The following is a 25259-nucleotide window of genomic DNA, read 5'->3' as shown; positions in this document are numbered from 1 at the left end:
ATTTCAACAGACATCACAGGAATCTACTAGAATAAAGTCTTTATGATGGTATAGTCTGAAACGGACAGTGCGGCGTTAGTAAGGGAGAGATTAAGGAACGCAGATTCATGCGTGACATCGTCTGTTACAGTATGTGGTACCTTTGTGTGTCTCCACCTGACTATCGCTGATGCTGCGAGCTAGCCGGCTGGCTGCTGCAGGACTGGGGACAACTGTAGGTGTGGTGGACTGGAATGGCGAATCTAAAAATGGTCAGTGATTAATTTTTATAATTTATACACCGAGTCTGAAAAACTATTAGTAAAATACAGCCACAGAGGGGGAAATGTCCATCTATCAAAAAATGTATTAATTAATGAATAAGTAAAAATAAAGTATTGATTGTTAGGCCTTGTTGTTTATGGAAAGTATGCTGCAAAAACAGGTAAACCAGAGCGTGGTAATAGTATCAAAACTACTAGCGCATTAAATTGACTACCCACATTTACACTACCATTCCACTACCAAAAGTTTAGGGTCAGTTCGTTTTTTTATTTTGAAAGAATAATGCAGGAATGATGCATTAAAGGTACAGTAAGCAATTCCTGAGAAATGCTACAGAAAATTTAAATCAACACCTAAACCATAGACTGTAAAAAAAGATGGACAGTGCGTCTCCACTTCCTTCCATTGTAGAAAAATGTCTACCCACTAGTGATCCTGAGGTGGAGCCACGGCATCAAGGTCCCTCTTATACTCATACTTAGCGCTGGGTGGTATACCAGTTCATACCGAATACCGGTGTTTATTTTTGTTATGATATTAATATTTAATATACAGCAATACCAAAAAGAGTATGTCACTTAAACAATTTTGGGAACGCGGCACGGCGTGACACTGTTTGAGAGGGTTCCCTTTTCACTGTTGCACTGTGGTGAGGGCACAGCTGTATGTGTTACTAAGTGTGACGGTGAAGATGGATAGGTTAAACTATAATTGATAGCTGTCAAATTATATTACAGTGTTTCCCAAACACTGGTTCACAGTATCAACACTGCCCGCCACAAATAGATTTTTACAAAAGGCTTCGACATCGTTGAATAAACATGAGCACTGCACATTTCAAAGTAAAAACGCGGCGCAGGTTTTTCATATGAATGTATCTTTGAAGGGAACTGACTGTCTTTAGAAAGGTGTCAATGTTATTTTCATTTAATCTTTCTTTATCTTTCCAGATAAAGCAGCGTTTATGAGCGCTGTGCTGCTTTGTGTACAGACGTTACCGGGGAAACCGTCATTTCTGCTGCTCCTAAAGCGGCTCCTGCTGGCACCTCTTTGTAAACTTTACAAACCTGTATTAATACTAGTGTGGAATTTTTCTAAAATATTTACTCATGCCAGTACAATGGGGCATTCTAAGTCAATCTACTGCAGTATTTCCTCTCTCAATCGGTCGAAAATGTGGTTAACACCCAGTCATGCTTTAAAAAAAAAGTCATATACTGTGAAACCGGTATATTTTGAAAAATACCGTGACATAAATTTTTGGTCATACCGCCCAGCACTACTCATACTTGTACACCATGTATGCAGACTGTATGATGATGACACTTTGAATCGTAGGCTACGACACAAGTTAGTATAGAAGAATAAAACGTCAACAGCATGTGCTAGTGGTAAACAAATCAAGCAAGATGAATCGCACTTTTATGTGCACTGAAAAAAAAAAAAGGAAGCGAAAGAAGAGAATATGCACGCAGTCATAGCAAGGGAAAAGAGGCCAACTTGGCATGCCAATTTTGCAAATTTCAAATTTTTGCAAAGGAGCATGAGGTAAGTAGTTTTAATTTTAGCGCCGCCATGTCACATTGATCAATACGCCATTTCATGTTGCGTGGAGTTACATGGAGACCTATACTGCAGCCAACCACCAAAGGGCGATCAAAATGCTTTGGCTTCACTTCTCAGGACTTGCGCGGCCACTTTACCTAAACAAACAATTTTGTGAATATTTTCTAGATGTCTGTTCTGTTTGTGTGCTGAAAAAAAAAAAAAAAAAGGTTGGTACATAGTACTGGCTGGAGAAAAAACTAAGTGGATTGGACGATCCACTGAGCGCCACAAAACTCTTATAGCAAAACAGCATTAGGGGGCGTATACGTTCATGATGGGGGCAAGAGAAAGTAAGACATTTGCAGAAAGGAATACAATTGGAAGAAGAATGGTTATGATCAGGCAAGAGCTAGGATTAATATGGGAAAAGCTTTCCAGTGCTGGAGAGACGTTAAGAGCAGGAAGGCCTGAAAGCAGACACCGAGTTTGCTTTGTTTCTGCTCGATACATGAGTAACATTGGTTTTTGTTGTTGCAGAATTTGTTATATATCATGTTCATTATTTTGGGGGCAGAGCAATAAAGGGAGGGGTATGTTTGTTCGGGTGTCGATTTCAAATGTCAACAGTGTTTCTCAGAAATTGCTTACAGCACCTTCAAATGGATTAAAAAAATTTCTATTCATCAAAGAATACTGAAAGATCATTTGACATTGAGGACTTGCTGCTGAAAAATCAGCTTTGCATCACAGGAATAAATTACATATTAAAACATTCAAATAGAAAAATATAATAATAGAAAACAGTTATTTTAAATTGCATAAATATTTCATTATATTGCTGTTTTTACAGTATTTTGACAGAATAAATGCAGCCTTGGTGAGCAAGCATCAGTGACTATTTTCAAAAATATTAAAAAAATCTTCCTGACCTCCATATTTTAAACAGTAATGCTTGTTTACTAGGGCTGAACGATTTGGGAAAATAAATGAATTGCGATTTTTTTTTTTACCAATATTGCGACTGCGATTTAATATGCGATTCTTTTTTAAGCTCTTTATCTTCTGTATTATTCAACAAAGACAAGCAATAAATCATTGTATAGTAGTGATGGGAATCTTTAGGCACCTCATGATCTGATTCCAAAACTATTGTTGATCTAGTATTTTTTCGTATTAATTAATCTTATTATTAAAGCTTAAAATCTTTTTTATTTAATTACATATGCAATTATAAGTACTTTAAAAAACAATTACACATTAATTTTTTTTATTAAAACAATTGCATGTTAAGAATTTTAAATAGGCTATATAAACTAATATAGCTTCAAAACATAAAAACTAGTGAATAAAAAAAGAGGAACAAAAAACATATTACAAGCAATAAACAAAGAGTGCTTTCAGTATTTAAGAGTAGGCTATCCAAAGATTTTCCATTCAAGAGCTTTAACATTAATTTTGCGTCATAAAAGCATTTTCAGATGCAAGTAGCTACATTTAACCACGGAGACGAGTCGCTCACAGCCGCATGCGCGAGCGAGCGAGCTGTAGCATGCTGAGTCAAATACGCGCATAAGTATTTGAAGTTGAAAGCAGCCTTCTGTCAGTGAGTTTTATATTTGACTATGTAAGACCCACTGCATTCCAAAAGACCTTCGTAGAGCATTTGTAAGTAAAATACTGGCGGGCGATACCGCGCACTGCGAGTAACATCAAGCAAAGCTTGCATATCCTGTGCAATGAAGCCTTTTAAATGTCCCTGTAATTCGCTTCAACTTTTCCGAACTTTATGAAAGACTATTTTACGGATGGTTCGAGTGGTGTGCGTGTGTACGTGTGTGAGAGGATTTGGAAGCAAGCAGAATAAGGGTGTTTTTAAAACACGAAGCGTCATCACGCATCTGTGTTTAAAAACTAAGCTCAGAATCGATTCTGAAATTCTCTGAATCGATCCAGAATCGTTGGAGAGAGAATCTATAATACAATATGACATAAATGTTTAAAAATAATAATAATTGCGTTTTATCATATCGTGATATTATCGCAAATGCAATTAATCGTTCAGCCCTAGCTATTGTGTACACAGAAATTACTATTTTGATTTCAGCAACATGAACTGTCGGAGATCCCAATCATAACAGGACTTGTTTACATCTTAAAAGTACAGTATCAACATCAGGGGAAAATCTGAAATGATACAAAACTTTACAATATGGCCCCTTTAAATAAAATGTTTCAAATTGATTTCATTGCCAGTAGGTGATACTGCAGCAAGGAGATGAAACAAGCTCCATAGCTTACTAAGCTAACAAGTGACAAGGGAAATAATAAAAAGGGGTGGTCCGCAATTACACCCAGCTAATGACAGGTTGCCAGGTTTCTGTCCTACAAATTAATTCACATAGTAAATGAGCATGAAATAATGAAAGGGGAAAGCAGATTGAAAAAAAAAAAAAAAGATCACAGACGACTCTGTAATGAGACGGACACTTTTCTTTTCAAATTCAAATTCTCCCTCTCTCCACAACACACACAAAGAGAAACACAGACAAACAAATGTGGGTTTAAAATAGACGAACTGGATAGTGAGAAGATATTGAATCTAATGACTGAAGAATAACGCTCTATCCAGCCTGATCTCATTTAATACAATGAGAGGAAGTGTTTTTAAATGATTAACATTTTGTCCATCTCTGAGCGAACTGCCAATCTGTATGTAACCTTATGTAAGCACATTCGTTTGTGCGCAAAAAAACTAGTCAGCTGTAGCATGCTGAGTCATTGTTTGTATTTGTGTGAAGAACAAATGCAAAATAATATTCATGTCCAATGCATGCTTAGTGTTATACCTGTGAATGGACCCACTTGGACCACTCCCTCGGTCATTGCATAGTTTTCATTTGAATTGTGGGAGTGTGACATGATTGTTCCAGGAGGAGAGGAGATATTATGTGGCAGATCCTTGAGAGAAATAAAAGAAAGAGAACAACAAACAAGAATATAAATGAATGACACTCAAGAAAGATATCACAACAAAGCATTTCCCGAGTATACTGTGTTTTCTCCCATTTTTCCCATCTGATTTTTAGCCGTCAAAATTTTAAGCTACTTAATTTCAAAACTGAATAATTTTTGGTCAATTTCATGCTAAAAAACAAAAAAAACTTCACTCTTAAAATTGTCTAAACTCTGTAAACTCAGGGTTAATGTTCTTATTTGCATATTTATGAGGTCAATAACAAATTACACAAATACAATGGGCATATTATCAGTGTCAATGTGGCCAAGTAAATCTGCTCTGTGTGTTTTAAGTCACCCTATATGTACAAAAGTATAACAAATTATTATGGGGTCTCTCCTTTACATCAAAATGCTCTTTATTTCCTCAGATACTGAAACTAAATACATTGTGCATTTGTGAAAGTTTCTGTGACTGTACAAAGTACATGAATATTTAATGAATTTAAAAGAATGCATTTTTATAACACAGGGTTAAAAGTGGTGCAAGGCATCTTTAAAATTTCTTGTGTGGAACGTTTAAACAGGTACCATTATGTACAGTCATGGCCAAAAAGTTTAGGCAGTAACAAATGTGTTTCGCAAAGTTTGCTGCTTTAGTATTTGTAGATTCTTTTGTAGATGTTTCTATGGTATGGTTTTAAAGGCTTTTATTGGCAAAAACATTCATTAGATGCAAAGTGTCAATATTTACAGTGTTGACCCGTTTTCTTCATAACCTCTGCAATTCGCTCTGGCATGGAGGATATCAGCTTCTGGGCCAAATCCTGACTGATGGCGATACATTCACAAATTGTGGTCTTCTGCTTGTCCACTCGCCTTTTGATGACTGACCATAGCTTCTCAAGGGATTAAGATCCAGGGAATTGCCTGGCACAATATATCCAAACTTTCAATGTGATGATCTCCAATCCACTTCATTATCACTTTTGCCTTGTGACATGGTGATCCATCATGCTGGAAAATACACAGATCATCACCAAATTGTTCCTGGATCGTTGGGAGAAGTTGCTCTTGCAGGACATTTTGAAACCATTCTTTATTCATGGCAGTGTTTTTGGGCAGAATTGTGAGAGAGCCCACTCCCTTGGATGAAAAGCAACCCCACACATGGATAGTTTCAGGATGCTTCACTGTTGGCATGACACAGGACAGGAAGCGTTCACCTATTCTTCTCCAGACAATTAATTTTTCAACAGTTGGAAGGGGGCGTCATCAGAAAAAAAAAAACCTTCCAAGTTCCAATCCTTGTAATTCTGCAGAATTTTAGTCTGTCCTTGATGTTTTTCTTGGAGAGAAGTGGCTTCTTTGCTGCCCCTCTTTACACCAGGCCGTTATTTGAAAAGTATTTGCCTCAGTGTTTTCAGATGCAAGTTCTTGATCAGGTAAATGGTTCTTTAAGGTGCAAAATTGAGGCATTTTTGATGCATGCGATGATGGTTGCACGTCTTTTTTTGGAGGTAACCATAGCCAACACAAGAACACAATGATTGGAAACACTTCTTCCCTCCTTTTATAACAATCACTTATATAATCCAATCAGAATGATATGTGATTTCACCTGACTAGTACTTGTTCACACTTTCCCATGTGCTGATGATATGATTAGTAATATAATGTTAGCTGCTCATTTCGTGCTAGGGCCAAAAAGAAGCAGCATAATTTGGGTAGTGATAAAGCAACATTTTTTGACGAATGAAGTTTTTGCAATTATTTAAAATGCATCTGATCACTCTGCACAATAATCTAGAAACAATGTGAAACAAAACCACAGCAACAACTGAAGCAAACGGTGCAAAACACAAATTTGTCACTGCCAAAACTTTTGGCCATGACTGTGCTTTTAGAGATGCCTGTTGATTCATGTTGTCTAATTCTTCTGTTTAATGTGAAGAATGCCTAGCATATAGACTGTTGCCATAGACATGACACACATTTAGTTAAATACTCAACCATGAGCTCTCTGGCTGGCTTGGATGTTGGCACACTTTTATGAAGCTAATAAAAAGAAGTCAAGCTCAAAGTAAATCCTAACCCGGATACATGAAACTGAAGGTGGGGCTGGGCAAACCAACATAATCCATAACATACAATAATAGCAACTACGGTTCAAACCCTGTGCATTGGTTGGTTATAGAATCAGAGCAGTGCTGCATTGATTTGTAAAAAAAATTAATAATAATAATAATAATAATAATAATAATAATAATAATAATAATAATATGGATTGGAATCCACTGCTACTTCAATGTATATGTAATGAGTGATTATAATCAAGGTATTAATCAATATTTTTCCTTCTAAATATCAAATGAGTTGAATGACTTCTCTGGAGATTTTACTTTGTTATAGAAGTTACCAGTGTGATTACTGAAATGTTTTTTTTCATGTATTCTTTAATGTCTGTATTTGATATCTGAATGCAGTAACAGTGCTTGCTTATTTAGCCCGGCTTCCAGAAATGAAATAGGGACTTGTTTTGCGTTTAAACATACGTTTAAACGTGTTAAAACATATTGGGGTCATTGAAGACAATAGTTTAAGAGACCATTTCTTTGTTAAAGCCTTACTTTCCAGTTAGACTAAAGTGTAGCTCTCCTTGAGAGAAAGAACGCATTATCTTGATGTTTTTAGAGTACTCTTGTTTATAGTTAGAGCCTGGCCAAATCCAACCTTGGAAAAGCTGTGTGTCAGTGTGTGTGTGTTAGTCTTCTTGGTTACAGGTTAAGGAATCACTGGCATTATTGGAGATTGACGGAGTTGTTGACTGGACATGTTGGCGCCCAGCAACCCAAGGCTGAAAACTGGAAGGTCACGACGTGCCTAACTTCAGGGTCCGAGTGTCAGCTGCCTAATCGATGGAGATAGGCCTCAGTCTATCTGTATACGTGTGGAAAATTACTGTTTATCTATTTCTTAGCCAATCAGAATCCTGAAGCAAGGACGTAGCTCAGACCTTGGTGAAGGGTATAACTGGTGTGATCTTTGTAACTGTAAAGGAGGCGACCTATGAACTCCTGTGTGAGTCTTGAAGCTGACTTCTGCTGATGAAACTGCAAGCTAACTTCAGTAAAACTTTTCTTCAATTTATTATAATTCTGACTCCGGGTCTTCTTTCAAACAAACGGTCATTGGGTCCTAAACTGTTCACCCCTATATATATATATATATATATATATATATATATATATACACACTCATCTAAAGGATTATTAGGAACACCTGTTCAATTTCTCATTAATGCAATTATCTAATCAACCAATCACATGGCAGTTGCTTCAATGCATTTAGGGGTGTGGTCCTGGTCAAGACAATCTCCTGAACTCCAAACTGAATGTCAGAATGGGAAAGAAAGGTGATTTAAGCAATTTTGAGCGTGGCATGGTTGTTGGTGCCAGACGGGCCGGTCTGAGTATTTCACAATCTGCTCAGTTACTGGGATTTTCACGCACAACCATTTCTAGGGTTTACAAAGAATGGTGTGAAAAGGGAAAAACATCCAGTATGCGGCAGTCCTGTGGGCGAAAATGCCTTGTTGATGCTAGAGGTCAGAGGAGAATGGGCTGACTGATTCAAGCTGATAGAAGAGCAACTTTGACTGAAATAACCACTCGTTACAACCGAGGTATGCAGCAAAGCATTTGTGAAGCCACAACACGCACAACCTTGAGGCGGATGGGCTACAACAGCAGAAGACCCCACCGGGTACCACTCATCTCCACTACAAATAGGAAAAAGAGGCTACAATTTGCGCAAGCTCACCAAAATTGGACAGTTGAAGACTGAAAAAATGTTGCCTGGTCTGATGAGTCTCGATTTCTGTTGAGACATTCAGATGGTAGAGTCAGAATTTGGCGTAAACAGAATGAGAACATGGATCCATCATGCCTTGTTACCACTGTGCAGGCTGGTGGTGGTGGTGTAATGGTGTGGGGGATGTTTTCTTGGCACACTTTAGGCCCCTTAGTGCCAACTGGGCATCGTTTAAATGCCACAGCCTACCTGAGCATTGTTTCTGACCATGTCCATCCCTTTATGACCACCATGTACCCATCCTCTGATGGCTACTTCCAGCAGGATAATGCACCATGTCACAAAGCTCGAATCATTTCAAATTGGTTTCTTGAACATGACAATGAGTTCACTGTACTAAAATGGCCCCCACAGTCACCAGATCTCAACCCAATAGAGCATCTTTGGGATGTGGTGGAACGGGAGCTTCGTGCCCTGGATGTGCATCCCACAAATCTCCATCAACTGCAAGATGCTATCCTATCAATATGGGCCAACATTTCTAAAGAATGCTTTCAGCACCTTGTTGAATCAATGCCACGTAGAATTAAGGCAGTTCTGAAGGCGAAAGGGGGTCAAACACAGTATTAGTACGGTGTTCCTAATAATCCTTTAGGTGAGTGTATATATATAGATATAGATATAGATAGATAGATAGATAGATAGATAGATAGAGAGAGAGAGAGAGCCTTCGGTGGTGGCTGACGGACATGGTCATCCACACACAGTAAGCAGTAGCTATACCCATGTGATGTGCGAGCCCAATACTGACAATAAATGTAAAAAAAAATGCAATGAAACAGTTTGTGATTTTCCTTATCTTATTTTGATATCTCATACTATGTATGGTCTCTTAACAATAATGGTTTCTTTTGTTCCTCATTGCTTACACATGGTTGCTCATTCAGTTTTTTTCTTTTTCTTTTTTGGCCCCTCATTTTCTTCCGGACTGTGGCTGTTATAGGCTATGCAATTATCAGACACCTATACCTGTCACCATCACAGTCATCCTTTCTTGCCCTCTTTGCAAATAAAGCTGTGATTTTACCACTGGTTTTCATAGCTTTGTAAGATAAGATCCTTCCTTGTTAGACCTGATAATTATTTTTGTATTATCATATTAATATTAAAAAGTAGCATTAAAAAGTTTATTTTAACTAATAGTCTAATTTTCTACCATATACAACAGGGCTGCCAACTCTCACGCATTGAGCGTGAGACTCACGCAATTGACACTTTTCACACGCTCTCACGCCACACATCCATTTTCTCACGCACAGAAAAATTGCGGAGCAAAGAGGTACCTACTTTTAAAATTAAACTAATTCTCAGCTCTTAGATTTCGTCAATTTTATTACGAAAATTAGACAAAAATACGTTTGGCGCTTGTAAATGTGACGTGACAGATCGCTGAGCGCCTCAGTTCAAGTGCACGTGAACCGATCATCTGTTACTTTTTTATTTAAAGATGCAGTACAACTTACCGAAAGTATACATAATATCGACCACGTAGTGTTTTTCAACCACGGAAAGAGGTCAATATAACAGCAGGAGAACAATTATGTCACATAACGTTACATTTACCTCAGGAAAGCCATTTAATGACCATATCATGTTAACTGAATAGAAAAAATAGCTAGAGGAGATTTTGCTGAGCACTACATTACATATTTATTATATTTTTACTTATGTCATTAAATAATTGTTATTATAACAAAAACTAATAAAAATTATAATTTAATTTATTTTTAACTTTTAATAATACCAGCAGATTGGGCCCTCTATGTTTACAGCATTAGGTGAGATTATTTTTTTAAATAAAATTTAAAATAAACATGTATCCAAATTAGTCAATATTGAATCAAAATCGGAATCAAATCACAAGAATGGAATTGAAATCTTGAAATTTTTGTCAAGCAATAATAAAAACTGTATCCTACCAGTCATTGTACAATGTAAACATTGTAACATGTTGTCACTAAACTTCATAAAATTCTATTTAACCCCCTTTGTTCGTTCTCCATCTCAGTTAACATACGCCCTGTCACAAGCGCAACAGTCATCTACATCACTCATAAATCACAATAACTGATCAAATAAGGCTTTGGCAGGACAAAAATTCAATGTAGGAAAAACCCTATATAGTTGTAATTTAAATTATTGAACCCACATTGCAAATCAGGTTGATTGGCAAAATGTACAGTCCTTTTTGCAATGAACAAATCAAAGTTTCCTCACTGACGGCATGACGTTTTCTCCTAGGATTTCCTGATACTTCAATTAATCAATCTTGCCTTTCACACGCTGCAGGTTTCCAGCGCCAGAGGATGCAAAGCAGCCCCAGAGCATCACAGAGCCACCACCATGCTTAACGGTGTTATTTTCAGCATATGCTTCATTCTCCTTCCTCCAGACATACTGCTGATCCATAGGGCCGAAAAGATCCAGTTTTGTTTCATCGCTCCACAGAACAGTGTCCCAAGACTTCTGTGGTTTATTTATATGATTTTGAGCACTTTTCGTGTGCTTTTGGGTCAGTAGTGGTGTACGTCTTGGAGTTCTGGCATGGAAACCACATGCATTTAGTATGCGCCCTAGTGTGCAAGCTGAAACCTCAGTGCCTGTTGCCACCAAGTCTTGCTGCAGGTCTTTTGCAGTCACACGATCGTTTTTCTTAACCTGCCTTCTCAGAAATCTGGTTGCAGCCATTGATAGCTTCCTTTTTCTGCCCCGTCCAGGTCGTGTAACCACTGTTCCTTTAAAGGTGCTTTGCGCTCGTTTCTGTTGCGTGTGCTCAAACTGGCAACCCGTGTGAGCACCGTCCAGACTGAGGAGCAGGTGGCGGGAGAAATGACGATCTCCGCTATTTTGAATTGGACTGCAGTACCCATGTCATTCTTACAGACTGCACCTTTAACTTTGAACTTGCAAACTGTGCTTCCAACAGTGTCTCTAGAAACATTTAGTACCTTTGTTATTATCACTCTCACACCACATGGACACGTTATGTTTTGTCATCACCTACCTTCGTCACTCATTTGTTGTTACGGACACTAATTACGTTCAGCTGTGCACTCATCAGTCATCATCATTAACACCTGTATGTATGTTCAGTTCTGTTTGAGTTCAGTGTCCGGTGTCATCAATGTTAGGTGTGTGTTCTGTTCGCCTGTCTGTTGTTCTCTAGTTAAAGGGGTGGTTGATTATGATTTCACTTTTCTAACTTTAGTTAGTGTGTAATGTTGCTGTTTGAGCATAAACAACATCTGCAAAGTTACAACGCTCAAAGTTCAAAGCAAAGGGAGATATTTGCTTTTAAAGAAATAATTTAAGGACTACAACAAACGGCTGGTAGGGACTACACAACATTCCTCACGGGTTAGAGAAATCACCAACCCTAAAATTTACATAAACCCCACCCCCGGTAACACGCAATCCATGTTGAGAAGAGGAAGAGTTGTTGTAGTCGAGCACATTTGTGAGTCTGCTCAAGCTGTCGCATCCGTCTTTTCACATGCAATAATAGGTCACTCTGTGTGCATCTCACAACAGTTCCTATATGAGCGATTTATAGATTATCATGACAGAATATGCTAATTGAGGATAGTTAACTCCACATCAGCAACATAAATTCAACAACTAACCATTCAGAGACGTCCTGTTGCATTTTAAGTGTTGTCACTTCTTCTTGAGTCTCTCCATCTTTGTCTGACTTCGGTTTAAACTTAAAAGGCAGAACAGTTTCTGACATTATAGTGTGTGTCTGCGTGAGGTAATCGGAGCTGCTAACACACAAGAGCTCTTGAAACTCCGCCCTCTGTGTCGGGAGCAGCAGCTCATTTGCATTTAAAGGACCAGACACAGAACGGTGCGTTTTTGCTAACCCTCAAAAAGTGACAACTTTAACATGCTATATAAAAATATCTGTGGGGTATTTTGAGCTAAAACGTCACATACACACTCTGGGGACATCAGAGATTTATTTTACATCTTGTGAAAAGGGCATTACACCACCCCTTTTAATAAACCTTTGAATTGGATATCACGTCTTCCTCATCTGTCTGTCAGCAACCACCCGTGACAGAACACCGGACCAAACAAGTGAACGCGTGTGTAAACATTTTCTTTTTCAGTTTTCGTGTTCAGTGTTTTTGTTCCGTTTTCACCCCTGCTTGCATCATGGACTTTCCAGAAGTAAGTCCCATGTGCCTTGAGCAAGAAGAACGCTCCCACGAGAAACACTTAGAAGAGTTGTTGAGTCTCGCCCATCAGACCACCTTCCCGGACAACTGCTTGTGCACATTCCTGGATGTCGGACTCAACGCCACCACACGTGCACAGTTGTCCGGGGAGGTTCCATGAGGGAGCTTTGTGTCATATGTGGAGTGGGTGCTGGCATCCTGCGGATCTGCGTTCACCGTCGAGGATGCCGCCAGCCTCACTCCCCATCCAGTGCCCAGCCAGAACCACCCAGACGGTGAGGATCGTCGACCTGAGCCCACCGCAGGTAGCGTGACGGAGACCGCTGCAATGAATGAGCCTGCGTCCACAAGAGTGACCAAGGACCATATCACCACGGAGCCCGAACAGTGCGCGCCTGACCAGGTGTGTGAGCCGGCCATCGGCCATTCGGTCTCGCCGGACACCCTCAGCACGTCGGCTCCACCGAGGTCAGACATCGCTTCACCTCCGCTGCGGACTTGCGGACCATCCGCTGCTCTCTGGTCCTCCACCCCTTCTGCTACGGCTTGCTCCGCCATATCTCAGGCTCCACCTCCGCCCTCGGTCGCTCCAACTTGCCCTCAGACCTCCAGATCCCCACCTCGCTCTCTGGAGGTCGTTGCTGCGGCTCCGTCGCGGCCGCCAAGATCTTCACCATCTCTCCACCACCTCGGCTCATCGGCTGCACGTTGGGCTCCATCCTCTCCGTCGTCGTCTCCGGTCATCCCCATGGTGGCCCACACCAACATTCCACCGCCAGTCAACGCCACCATGGGGCACTCCGCTGGCTGTGGCCTGGATGGAAATCCATCAGCCCCTCCTACTGTGCCTGCGGTCTATTTTGCCAAGCCTTTGCCATCTCCTCATCCTCTTTGCCTCGTCACCACGGTTCTGTCACACTCTCACACCACATGGACTCGTTATGTTTTGTTATCACCTGCCTTCGTCACTCATTTGTTGTCACGGACACTAATTACGTTCAGCTGTGCACTCATCAGTCACCATCATTAACACCTGTATATATGTTCAGTTCTGTTTGAGTTCAGTGTCCGGTGTCGTCAATGTTAAGTGTGTGTTGCTCTCTGTTCGCCTGTCTGTTGTTCTCTAGTTAAATAAACCTTTGAATTGGATATCACGTCTTCCTCATCTGTCTGCCAGCAACCACCTGGGACAGTTATCTTTTAGTATCTTGTTCCTTATATTTCATGTGTTCTAGCTCAAGCAAACCTGAAGCAACTAATGAAGCCCTTGATTAGTTGCATCAGGTGTGCTTTAGACAAGACCTGTTTTGCAGATTTGTGGGATTCTATTCAGGGGGTTGAATAATTTTGAGACTGCAGAATCATTAAAAGTTGCATTTTCAGTTAAATTTGGGGAAACCACTTGAAACATTTGTTGTATTTGGAGCTATTTCAATTACTTTTTTAATTTGTTCATTGCAAACAGCTCCAAGTCTGTACATTTTGCCAATAAACCTGATTTGCAATGGGGGTTTAATAATTTGTATTAAATATATATATATATATATAAATTTATTAAATATTTATTATTACTATTGATCTATATGTAACAATATAATAGTCTGTTCATCCTTTCCAATAATTAGGAACATATGTACAGTCATGAGACAACTTAAGTCATTTTCATTATGTGTCATCATTACATAGTACCTTGGAAACATTCATCTGCAAATATTCTGTGTTCAAATGGCACCATTGTTAGTTGAAAAAAATTGGTCTTGCTCTATGCAGCATGTCTTACCCTCTGAAACACTTCCTCGTGACTTTTGTCTGCTTCTCCGTTTCTGGTGACTGAGATTTGCGCAGCTGGGCTTCTGTGGGCCTCCTCTGCCATAGCCACCTTCAATACACATTACACAGAAACACAATTACTAGGACATGAAAACAACATTAAAGCGGTTAAGCTGAGAGTTCAGATGCAGAGCGCTTCCACCACCAGAAAAGCTTTGCACAGGGGCTTGTCGGGGCTTGTGAAGTTATAACCGCACCACCATAAGCAAAGAAAATACAGCTATAAATAACAAAATGGATCAGGTCAACTGCTGCTTTGGAATAACTATTTAACAGCAACAGGGAAATATAACTATTAGTGAATAAGAAACTCATCACAGACATATCACCCTGTAGCCCAAGACTGGTTGCCCACTTAAGCCAAGCAGGTTTGAGTCTGGACAGTATCTGGATGGGAGACCTCCTGGGAAAACTAGGTTGCTGTTGGAAGAGGTGTTAGTGAGGCCAGCAGAGGGTGCTCACCCAGTGGTCTGTATGGGTCCTAATGCTCCACTATAGTGACAGGGAAACTATACTGTAACAAGCACCGTTCTTCGGATGAGATGTTAAAACTCTTGACTCTGTCTGTGGTCATTAAAAATCCCATGGCACTTCTCGTAAAGAGTAGGGGTGTAACCCCGGTGTCCAGGCCAATTCCCTCCATTAGCCCTGATCAATCATGGGCTCCTAATAATCCCCATCCTTTGAATTGGCTTGATCACTTTATCTCCTCTCCACCTATAGCTGGTGTGCAGTGAGCGCACTGGCGCCGTTGTTCTGTGGCTGCCGTCACGTCATCCAAGTGGATGCTGCACACTGGTGGTGGTTGAGAAGAGAACCCTGACATTGATTGTAAAGCACTTCTGGGTGTACAGTAGTACATAGTATAGCACTATATAAATGCTTGCTTCCTTCCTTCATTCATTCATTTATTCATCAGGTACAGGCAGAATAGCTAAGTCTAACTACACTGCCATCTGGTGATCATTGAAAAACAACAACTTTGGACTCATTGTAAGGGAAGAAAATACATAAAAATAGACAAATAAATGGTAACACTAATAAGGTTACATTAGTTAACATTGGTTAATGCATTAACTAACATTAAGTAACAATGGGCAATACATGTTGCAGTACTAATCTTTGTTAATGTTATTTAATAAAAATACAATTGTTCATTGTTAATTCATGTTGCCTCAGGTCCATTAAATATTATTAACTGACAAAACTTTTGTTTTTAGTAATGTATTAGTAAATGTTGAAATGAACATCAACTACTAATGTAGTTAACTAATGTTAACAAATGGAACCTTATTGTAAAGTTTTACCAAATAAATAAATAAATAGCCTAAATAAAATCTAACCTGACTGAACTCCTCTGTACAATGATGAGAGAAAGTGAGAGAGATAGCAGGCAAAAACTCACTAACAAGATAAAGCCTACGTGACATTGCATTAGAAAGTTGTGCCAAGAGGCTAAGAAGATTGCTGATGAGCTTTGTGGACAGTCTTTAAATGCTCTGATAAAAGCTGAAGTTCACTGCATTACAGTAAGTCCACAGGCTGTTTTTACATGACACACGATAGACAGAAGAGCTTCTAAGGACACTTGGTCACTTCATGCACTTTTACTGAAAAAGACATGAGAAGACACATTTGAAACGCACAAAAATCTGATCACTCAATCCAGGTACACATGAGCTATAGCGACCATAACCGATCTGACAAATGACCCTGGACACGATGCAGGAGTGAGAGTGGAGACTAAGGCCCCGTTTACACCTGCTATTAAGAGTAGTTTTGGTCAATTGAATCACAAGTAGATGAGGGGGAGACACAAACCCGTTTACACCTGGTGTTTTAATACGTCTCTTTTGTCCACTTTCAACCACTTCTGTCCTGATTTCTTCAAGGAGAGGGTCTATGGGCTGGTAAATGAATGTGTTTTTTCAGATCTTTCTATCTAATGGACAAAATAAGCTTGTGCATTTTACATATGAACATGCCCGGAGATGACGGAAAAACACAGAGAGCAGCAGCTTTCATTTCTGCTCTGATAGCCACAAGACCACGCTGAACGCGGTGAGTGCATGTTAGAAATCAGGAATGGTGAGAGAACATTGTGCTTTGTACGTTTTTCATCTTCAAACCAAACTTTGGTCTCCAGCCGACAAAGTTTAAATCCGTTCTGGCTAGTATAACGTTAATGCATTAGGTCAGTAGGGGGAGAGTAGGCGGTATTTTGTGGTTGTTCAAACACATTCGACCACATGAGCATTTACAAAACGAAAGCAATCCAGTCGAACGCATCTTCTACTACCTCTGGAAGTGGTCGAAAGTAGACAAGCTCACAACAGTTTAAACCCTCTTTACACCTATATTTAGCGTCATCACCTACTTATCTACGGAAGCGCAGGGAATTTGTTGTGCCCAGAGTAAAACAAAAAGATTCCACGTGCTCTTAAATTGTTTTATAACTAACTTACAGGTTTGAATGTATGACACCTGGTGTATATCAAGTTTTTCTGTGTATCTGTTTGACCCCACCTGTTATTTTTTTGTTGTTGTTGTTTTAAATTTCTTTTAAACTAGGTACATAAGGTCGTCTTGAGTATGTGTTATGTTTGATACATTGCAGGGTTTTGTTCTACAATATTCTGCCTTGTCAAAATCGAAATAAAACAAACTAATCCACTTGTGAGCCGATCGAGCAAAACGCATCTTAATACCAGGTGTAAACTAGGCCTAAGGGTGCTCCGATTGATCAGTGCACTTTCTTTCCTCCCTAAAAGCCCACATCAGCTAGATCATTGATTGTCATAAAATACAGTCAACTGCTAAACTGCAGTTACATGTGCAAATGAAAGCAAATTACGAATGCAAAATAAAGCTTGCTGTCACTGTTTGGTTTTGCAATTTATGGCTTTAAGCAATTAAATATGCCATTATTGTTAAAGTGTCCTTGCATGTGGTTTAATGTGTAACTACAAAAAAGGCTATTACGGTTTGTGTTATGCGGAAAGGCTCAGTGATTTGAATCTTAAAGAACGATCGCTTGTTTGTCTGGCCAGTGAAAACAGCACACAGTGTCCAATAACAGCGCATGAATCTTTCAAAGCCACCTGATGCCATCATGCCAGGAGGACAGTGACTCTAAACTCTCTCAGATGAATCAAATGACAACTGTGGTTCTCACTGGTTTCTTTAAACAACTCTACAAGCGATTCAAATCTGGATTGTCTTTTGCAGTCACAATTTTAAAAGCCCTTATTTCCAATCACTGCACAGTTTGTCACCAGATTTGATGATTAAAGCAGCATTGATGAACAGTGCCTCGGTCAAGCCCAGCAGAAGAGTCCCCTAGAGTTCAGTTGCTTAGAGACATAAACAAAGAGAACAGAAACAACAGCAATCTGATCAGACATTCTAAAGACAGAGCTGTTATCATGATCTCTTCATGAAAGCGACATAGGTCTAATAAATGCTTGAAGAAAACGAAAGATAGGTTTCTTAAGCAAACCCTTCAGTTATCAGAATAAGTCAGTTAACATTTCCTTATCAGAACAGGCTGAATAACTATTTCAATCATGCTGACAGATAAAGTGCAGTAATCAGGCATGTGACTAGCTGACAAAAGACAAAAAACTGACACGACGTGAAGGCCGAGTAACCCATCCTCGGAATTTGTCCTCTGTGTTTAACCAATCCAAGTTAAGTTAGTACATTAGGAGCAGTGAGTAGTGAACACACACCATAAACCGTGGACACACACACCCAGAGCAGTGGCCAGCCATTTTTGCTGTGGCGCCCAGGGAGCGACTGGGGATTACGTGCCTTGCTCAAGGGCACCTCAGTCATTTCCTGCAGGTATTGAGAATTGAACTTACAACCTTCAGGTTACCAGTCTGACTCCATAACCATTAGGCCACGACTAGGCATTTTATAAGCAACAACACTTGCAGAGTAGCTTTTTCAGAATCTGAAAATGAACAGTGCAACAAGTAAGACCAGTGGTGTAGTCTACGTGATACGCAGGTATGCGCCGTATACCCACTAGAAAAGGCCAAGGATTTCCGTATACCCACTTAAAAAATCGTGAGGATGCGTAACAACTTCGTTTTGTGTCAGAACTTTCACTTTCATTCATAAATTCACCCCGTCTGTGTTTGCGAAGCGACACCGAATCGAGGAATCCAGTCACAAATGGAGCTTGCTAAGCAGAACGTCACCGAATTTGGCTATTGGTACAACCCACCAAAATAAAAGTTCGGTCTAACTCAAAGAAATTAAAAAGAAGTAAAAATGAATTTTAAAATAATAATAATAATAAAATCTATTAAAACGTTATTTTAAGGGAATATCACACAAGTTTTCATACATGTTTTAATTTAAAGAGTAGCCTAAACTTGCCAAAACAATAACACCATTTTTTTTTTCAAAAACACCATTTCTAAAAGTAAATTTGTATTTGTGCCTATAATGTTTCATTTTTTTTTTTTTTTTTTTGTCAACTGATAAAACCTGTGCTTCAGGGACCATATTCATATAACATCTAAGGCTAAATGTAGCTCTTAACTGGCTGAGTTAGATGGTGATTAACACTAAACAGTAGAAAATCAGTCCAGTCTCCCCAGCTGTAAATGGCTGTTAAAGTCTTGTGTTGCTTATAATAAATTGACATGTTGATAACACCTAATATTTCATAATGCTCTCAATTACATGTCGATGCATACTGTATGCATTAGTGAGTGTGGTGGTGCTTATGGGGTGACGGTCTGGGATGGGTGAGTATGAGGTGGCGGCGGGAGGGGGGGGGGGGGGGGGGGTATATTACAGTATACTCACTACAAAAAACTAGACTACACCACTGAGTATGACTATTTATTTCCGTTACGATATGATGATCGCACTAAACCATATCATTCTCACAACCATGCACTGTCAAAATTCATAATAAAGTTACAGGGCAACTGGGGAGTAGCACAGTTTCAACTGCGATTTTTACTCGCATTTAGTGCTTTAAACCCTGGCCAACATGCTAAGGGTGTCCCGCAGATGGTGCCGCAAACTTGTGCAGTGCTGTCAGAAGCAATCCTTGCATGAAATAAATGTATTAAAAAACATAACATTTTGCAGATTATTTTGTAATTGTTTAAGGCCATTTCATGATTTCAATCATCATACAGTAACCCTACCCCCCCATCCCCATTTTGTTCCCCCTCAGATTTACCCAATTCATGTGGGTCATACTTAATATGGAAAAATCACATCTTGAGTAATATGTGTCCTGCTGTCAGTTTGTTAGAAAAGCACCCATAGTGCACTGGGCTTGTTGCCGTCCAAGGCCATTTGCACCAGTCTGCTATGGATACGCCTACCAGAGTCAAATACCGCCTAGCTTTAATAGGAAATACTTCTTAGCAAACTTTTAGTCACAATGGTGTTGACTTGCAAAAATGCACAAAAAAACAAACAAACAAAAAAAAGTTACTTTTGGTTTCCAATGAAGGATCCAGCACGTTGTAGGCTGTGGCTAAAAATCGTAAATACGGAGAGAACAATGCAACGGAAAATCTGAAAAACCTCAGTGTTTGTAGTCAACATTTCAAACTGGATGACCATGAACACAATGTTTTAGGCCAAACAGAGGGGACAAAAATGAAAGAAACTGCTGTTCTGTCAGTTCCGCCAAACCTCCGTAGCAAAACACAGTCACATACAGGTAAGAAAGCTGTTGCCATAATGTTTCATTTTTACCATAATGCCGTCTAAAGAGTAGACTAAGTACGATAATAACTGTTCTGTTAATAACCCTCTGTCAATCGAATGGTCCATGGGCGGGGATACAAATATGCAGAAGTATAATCTGTAGTTTTCACGAAAGCCTGGGAGCGTTTTGCATCATCCGGCGGACTTTTACTGACAAATAAACATGAATTTCTCGGTCCAGGTAACACGGAGAACATTCTTCATTTACATATACTACCGACATTGAAACAAAACAAAGCGGATTGAAAATAGGCAAATTTACACTTTAACGTTAGACCGTTTTGATTTATATGCTGTTGAATGATTAATGATCACTTTGCAATTTGCATAAGCAGCTTACTGGTTCAAACATATTTTTATTTGCTTATTTTTGGAACCGGAGATGCTGTACTATTTCAGAAGATCCGTATTGGTGCCACCTCTCTGCTAGGTAAGGTTATATATATATATATATATATATATATATATATATATATATATATATATATATATATAAACTTTGGTTGAAATAAAGTGCATGATTTTATGCACAGGTGAATTTGATTTTTCAAAAAGTGTGTAAAGTGCATCACATCACCACAATGCATGGCAATGACAAGTCTTTAAACTAAAGAGCATGAAATAGTACATTAAATAAATCCAATAATAACAGCAACGACCAAACAAAATTGACCAGAATAGGCAATAGGCAAAAAAATAAAAAATAAAAAAAGCACCATCACCCATATAAAGGAATAAAGGACACCTCGCAAAGAAATAGAACAAGAGAAAGATGCTTCATAATGCTGTAACATTCAGGCAAAAGTCCAGTTATTTTAAAATCACAGACAATTTGGCTGATTCAAATAATATTTATATTTCCCACTTATGAAAAATCATTCATGCCTGAAATTATAGCAACATGTATGAGCGAGATTAAGCATAAGCCAAGCTACAGGTCTCACAATATCATTAGTCACCTTCACTTCAGCTTCTGTCGCCACACTGCTCGTTTCAGAATCACGATTATCCTCAATGATTCCACTAGTTTTACTGTGGGCCTGAGAATCCTCATCTTCATCACCATCCTTACTAAGAGTATTATTGTGGTTTCCAACTTCCTTGTTCTCACTGATGTCAATTTCAGTCATGTGTGTTTCATCCAGGCTGTTTTTTCTGGCCTCTGATTGGCTCAGAGATTCAGCAGTATTTTGGAGGCCCTGTTCTTTAGGGTCCAATTGATTATCCTGTGAAGCATTCTTCTCCGAGTCAAAACTAGCTTCTGACATTCCTGAAAGTAAACATACATATGAGCAACTGACCAAGTTTTTTTTCCCCCTTCTTGTGCTGAATTCAAGAAAATGTTAGAATTCCACAGAGGCTGATGTTTCAGGAAGGGGATCTGCCATTATACATCACGGAACAAACATTCACTTTAAGTACAAACCACCTGTAATTATTACAGGTCCAATGACCAAGAACCAATGTTGATGGCTGAAATTCAGACCTGGCAAAAGATGGGTTAGTAAATCGAAATACAGTGTATGCGCCACCTTTCCGCCAAATGTTAGTTTCAATTGGCTTTTAGATAATGTTTTTTGACAGAAAGCCAAATACAGTCCTTCTTATAGACCTTGTGTAGCCCCGCCCTTTTTCAGCACTGCGCTCATTGTCTTTTGACTTCCAGTCTGTATTTTCACAGCGATCTTGCGTATTTATTAGGGGTGTAACGATACCCTAATTTCACGATTCGATACATATCATGATACTGAACTTACGATATGATATTATTGCGATACTCCAAGACATATAATAAAAGGTTAAGAAAAAATGTACTGTTGATTAACATTGTGGGTGTAAATGAATACGCTTGGACAATGGTGACACCAAAATAAATAAATTCATGATTCTGAACCTGAAAATACAGAATTATTTTAGATGAATATGCTTGCACTCTGTCACTGGCTAGATGTATTTAAAATAATGTAGCCTAGGCCACTTTTTACTGGTAACATAAGACTTATAACATAAGCATTATCAGGACCCACTAATATTCCCCCATTATTATACATTATATTCAAAATAATATATTGTAGTTTAATGTAGTACTGACTCTGAAAACTTTATTAATTTTTAATTTATTCTCACAGGGTAATTTTTATTTTGGGTGAACTATCCACGATATATATTGTCACTATCCACGATACATATTGTTGCATTTTTGTATTGCGATATATTGTGACACGATATATTGTTACACCCATAGTATTTATGAATGAACGGCTCGTTTTAAAATCTTCCCGGTCTACTGACATTTGTTGAGACATCTGCTTTTAACATTACAATCCTCATGATAACTTTTGTTAACGTTACATTAATTAAATCCACTTCAAAAGCTAATTACTCCTGGACAGCAATGCCATAGAAATATACAGAGCGACTGCAAAAACGGAAGTTCAAAGACAATATTCTAAAGATGGCGGCGCCCTCGTTTCTCTGGCGCATAAGGTCTATAAACTACACAAAGAAATGCAAATTCAGGCCTAAAAAGACATTTTATACATTTGCAGCACTTTGTACAGCAGTGACTAGTGACTAAGATCCACCATCTACACTACTCACATCCAAAATATTAAGAGTTAAATTATAAATTAGACTAAACTCACAATAGATGGCTGAAGAATTAGCCAAACTCTTTTATGATAAGCTATGCATCTGAATGAATATTGAATATTTATGTATCCATGTCTGTGCACACAGAGACTCTCCCATGATGCACATGTATCAGTAAGAGTTGAGTTAACCTAGAAAATAGGGTAAAAGGTTTGTATAATGAAGCTCCAGTTACACATGGTGATGTTTTCTACAAAGGAAGGCTCAAATGTTCTTTAATTATTAATGTCTTGTCTACATATTTTCATATCCAGCAAACAATATAAAAATTATATTCAATACCAAAAAGCAACCTCATACTATGATCATGCTGCCTCACCAGTGTCATTTACAGTAAGTCCAATTGTATGTGTATTGCTTGCCATGCAAATCTGTCCTAGTTTTGAAGATTGGTTAACTATTCATACATATATTAACCATGATTTTACTACAAATAAAACCAAAAAAACAACACTTACTATAGTTAAACCATGGTAACCATGGTTTTGCTACACTAACCAAGTTTAACCATGTTTTTTGTGGTAAAACTGGTTATACAAATGGTAATCATGGTTACTACACTTTTACTATAATAAAACCATGGTTAATTTTCATACCTTGTACAAGAAAATTGTACAAGTGTAATTTACTCATTCCGAGTTTGAAATAAAATATTTAGAATTTTTAAGCATCTATTTAGTTTTAATAGAAGGCCACATACAATTGTAGGAAGAAGCCCACTGTTCCTTCAAAAAAATAAAAAAATAAAAAAGCTGGACAAGAAATTAAGAAACCTATTACGGCGAAGGCCTCACACTGGAATATCTCACTTAGGTCACGCTAGTTTGAACTCTTCATTGGACCGTCAAGTCACATGACGTTATTAATATTCATGAATAATTCCTTTGCCATAGTAGGATTCGTTATTTCGCGTAATGGACACGTAAACGATTTTCTACTTTCCAATGTTAAGCAACGGCACGCACAACACTTACAATCAAAAACAAAACAAGGTGTATATTTAAAAGCATCCTCTTTATGAACACAAGTTTTGTTGTTTAATTAATGGCACTGTCTTATTCCTTCCTGGAATTCAATCTCTCACTGTTGCACCCGCACGTCACAAAGTTGCTATTGAGTTACTTCCTTTGCCTGGAGCACTTCAGTCGAGTTACGTGTTACAAAACGCAATAAACATGCCCTTTTACTCTCTATACCGCTTTTAAATCAACGATGCGTCCTTCATTAATCGTGAACATATGAATGATAAGGAATATGAAGAGTTGACATTCAGTTTTTTCGCCTCCTCATCTAAGACGTGAAATGATTAGAACCGAATATAAAACAAGTCGACAGTTTGGTATGCTGAATTTCCTTAAGTTACTTTTCCCCATGGAAGAGGAGGCAGAGGATCAACCCTGCACACTGAAGCCATCATGCCAGCCATCATACATTCATGAGCACCGATGCAACAGTTGACTCTGTTCAACAGCACTCACCTGCACACGGATTACAACTGTTCTCTTTCCTGTTGCACAGCTCGTTTCATAAAAATAATCTTGGCTTGACTTTGAGTTGCTAGGTGTATCATTCGATACACAGCGAGTCCCTCCACAGCTCAGTGAAAGTCTTTTCAAACACACCCGGAAGAGGACGTGTGTGTCAGTAGATATACTGGAGCCAGAGCATGTCTGTCTCCTAGCGGTCAAAATAACAATGCCAACACCGACCAAACAATAAACATCGTACAGTAACCACAGAAACAACTCAAATATAAATCAGAACCATATTTTATTATTTGATTTATTATCATATTATTAGCATACCGTTTTTTCTTATTATAAACGAGCTTATGTGTATTATATATTTTAAATGTATATTTTTAATGTTTTTAATTAATGTTTTAATTTTGTTATTATTAGTTTTTGATATTTATATGTAGCTTTAATTTGTATTTATTTTTGTATTTTAATAATAATAATTAAGCATGGAAATCACAATAATGGGTGTCTTGTAAAATCTGCTCTACCTTGGTAAACGGACACAATTTTCTTATCAAATTAACTCAACTCCTGTAGTGTGAGCCAGGCATTGGCCTATTTATTTTTTCAGAGTGGGATATCTACAGTATGTTGAGTGCAAGTACGCATAAAATTTCAGCCACAAGGTGGCATGGTAGGCTATGTATGTATTAGTAGTGTACAACAGCCCACATGCTAGGGCAACCCC

At 38.6% G+C, this 25259-nt stretch overlaps 1 protein-coding gene across 4 annotated transcripts in view; it reads right to left on the bottom strand.

Moving 5' to 3' along the window:
- Positions 1 to 24717, bottom strand: part of arfip1 (ADP-ribosylation factor interacting protein 1 (arfaptin 1)) — a 31867-nt gene extending 7150 nt beyond the window's left edge. The window contains exons 1-5 of one of the 4 annotated variants that reach the window (XM_084096638.1): positions 24530 to 24717; positions 21359 to 21669; positions 14602 to 14700; positions 4659 to 4770; positions 141 to 242 (exon numbers count right to left, since the gene is read on the bottom strand). In XM_084096638.1, coding sequence (XP_083952764.1) covers positions 141 to 242; positions 4659 to 4770; positions 14602 to 14700; positions 21359 to 21667 — 622 coding nt within the window. In that variant the 5' untranslated portion in view covers positions 21668 to 21669; positions 24530 to 24717. The remainder of the gene's footprint in view (positions 1 to 140; positions 243 to 4658; positions 4771 to 14601; positions 14701 to 21358; positions 21670 to 24529) is intronic. The other 3 variants (XM_084096639.1, XM_084096640.1, XM_084096641.1) reach the window with 3 other exon arrangements.
- Positions 24718 to 25259: the final 542 nt, after the last annotated feature.

The sequence above is a fragment of the Abramis brama genome, assembly GCF_963993115.1.
Source record: "Abramis brama genome assembly, chromosome: 2".
NCBI classification, from domain to species: domain Eukaryota; kingdom Metazoa; phylum Chordata; class Actinopteri; order Cypriniformes; family Leuciscidae; genus Abramis; species Abramis brama.
This window is presented reverse-complemented; position numbering and strand designations above follow the sequence as displayed.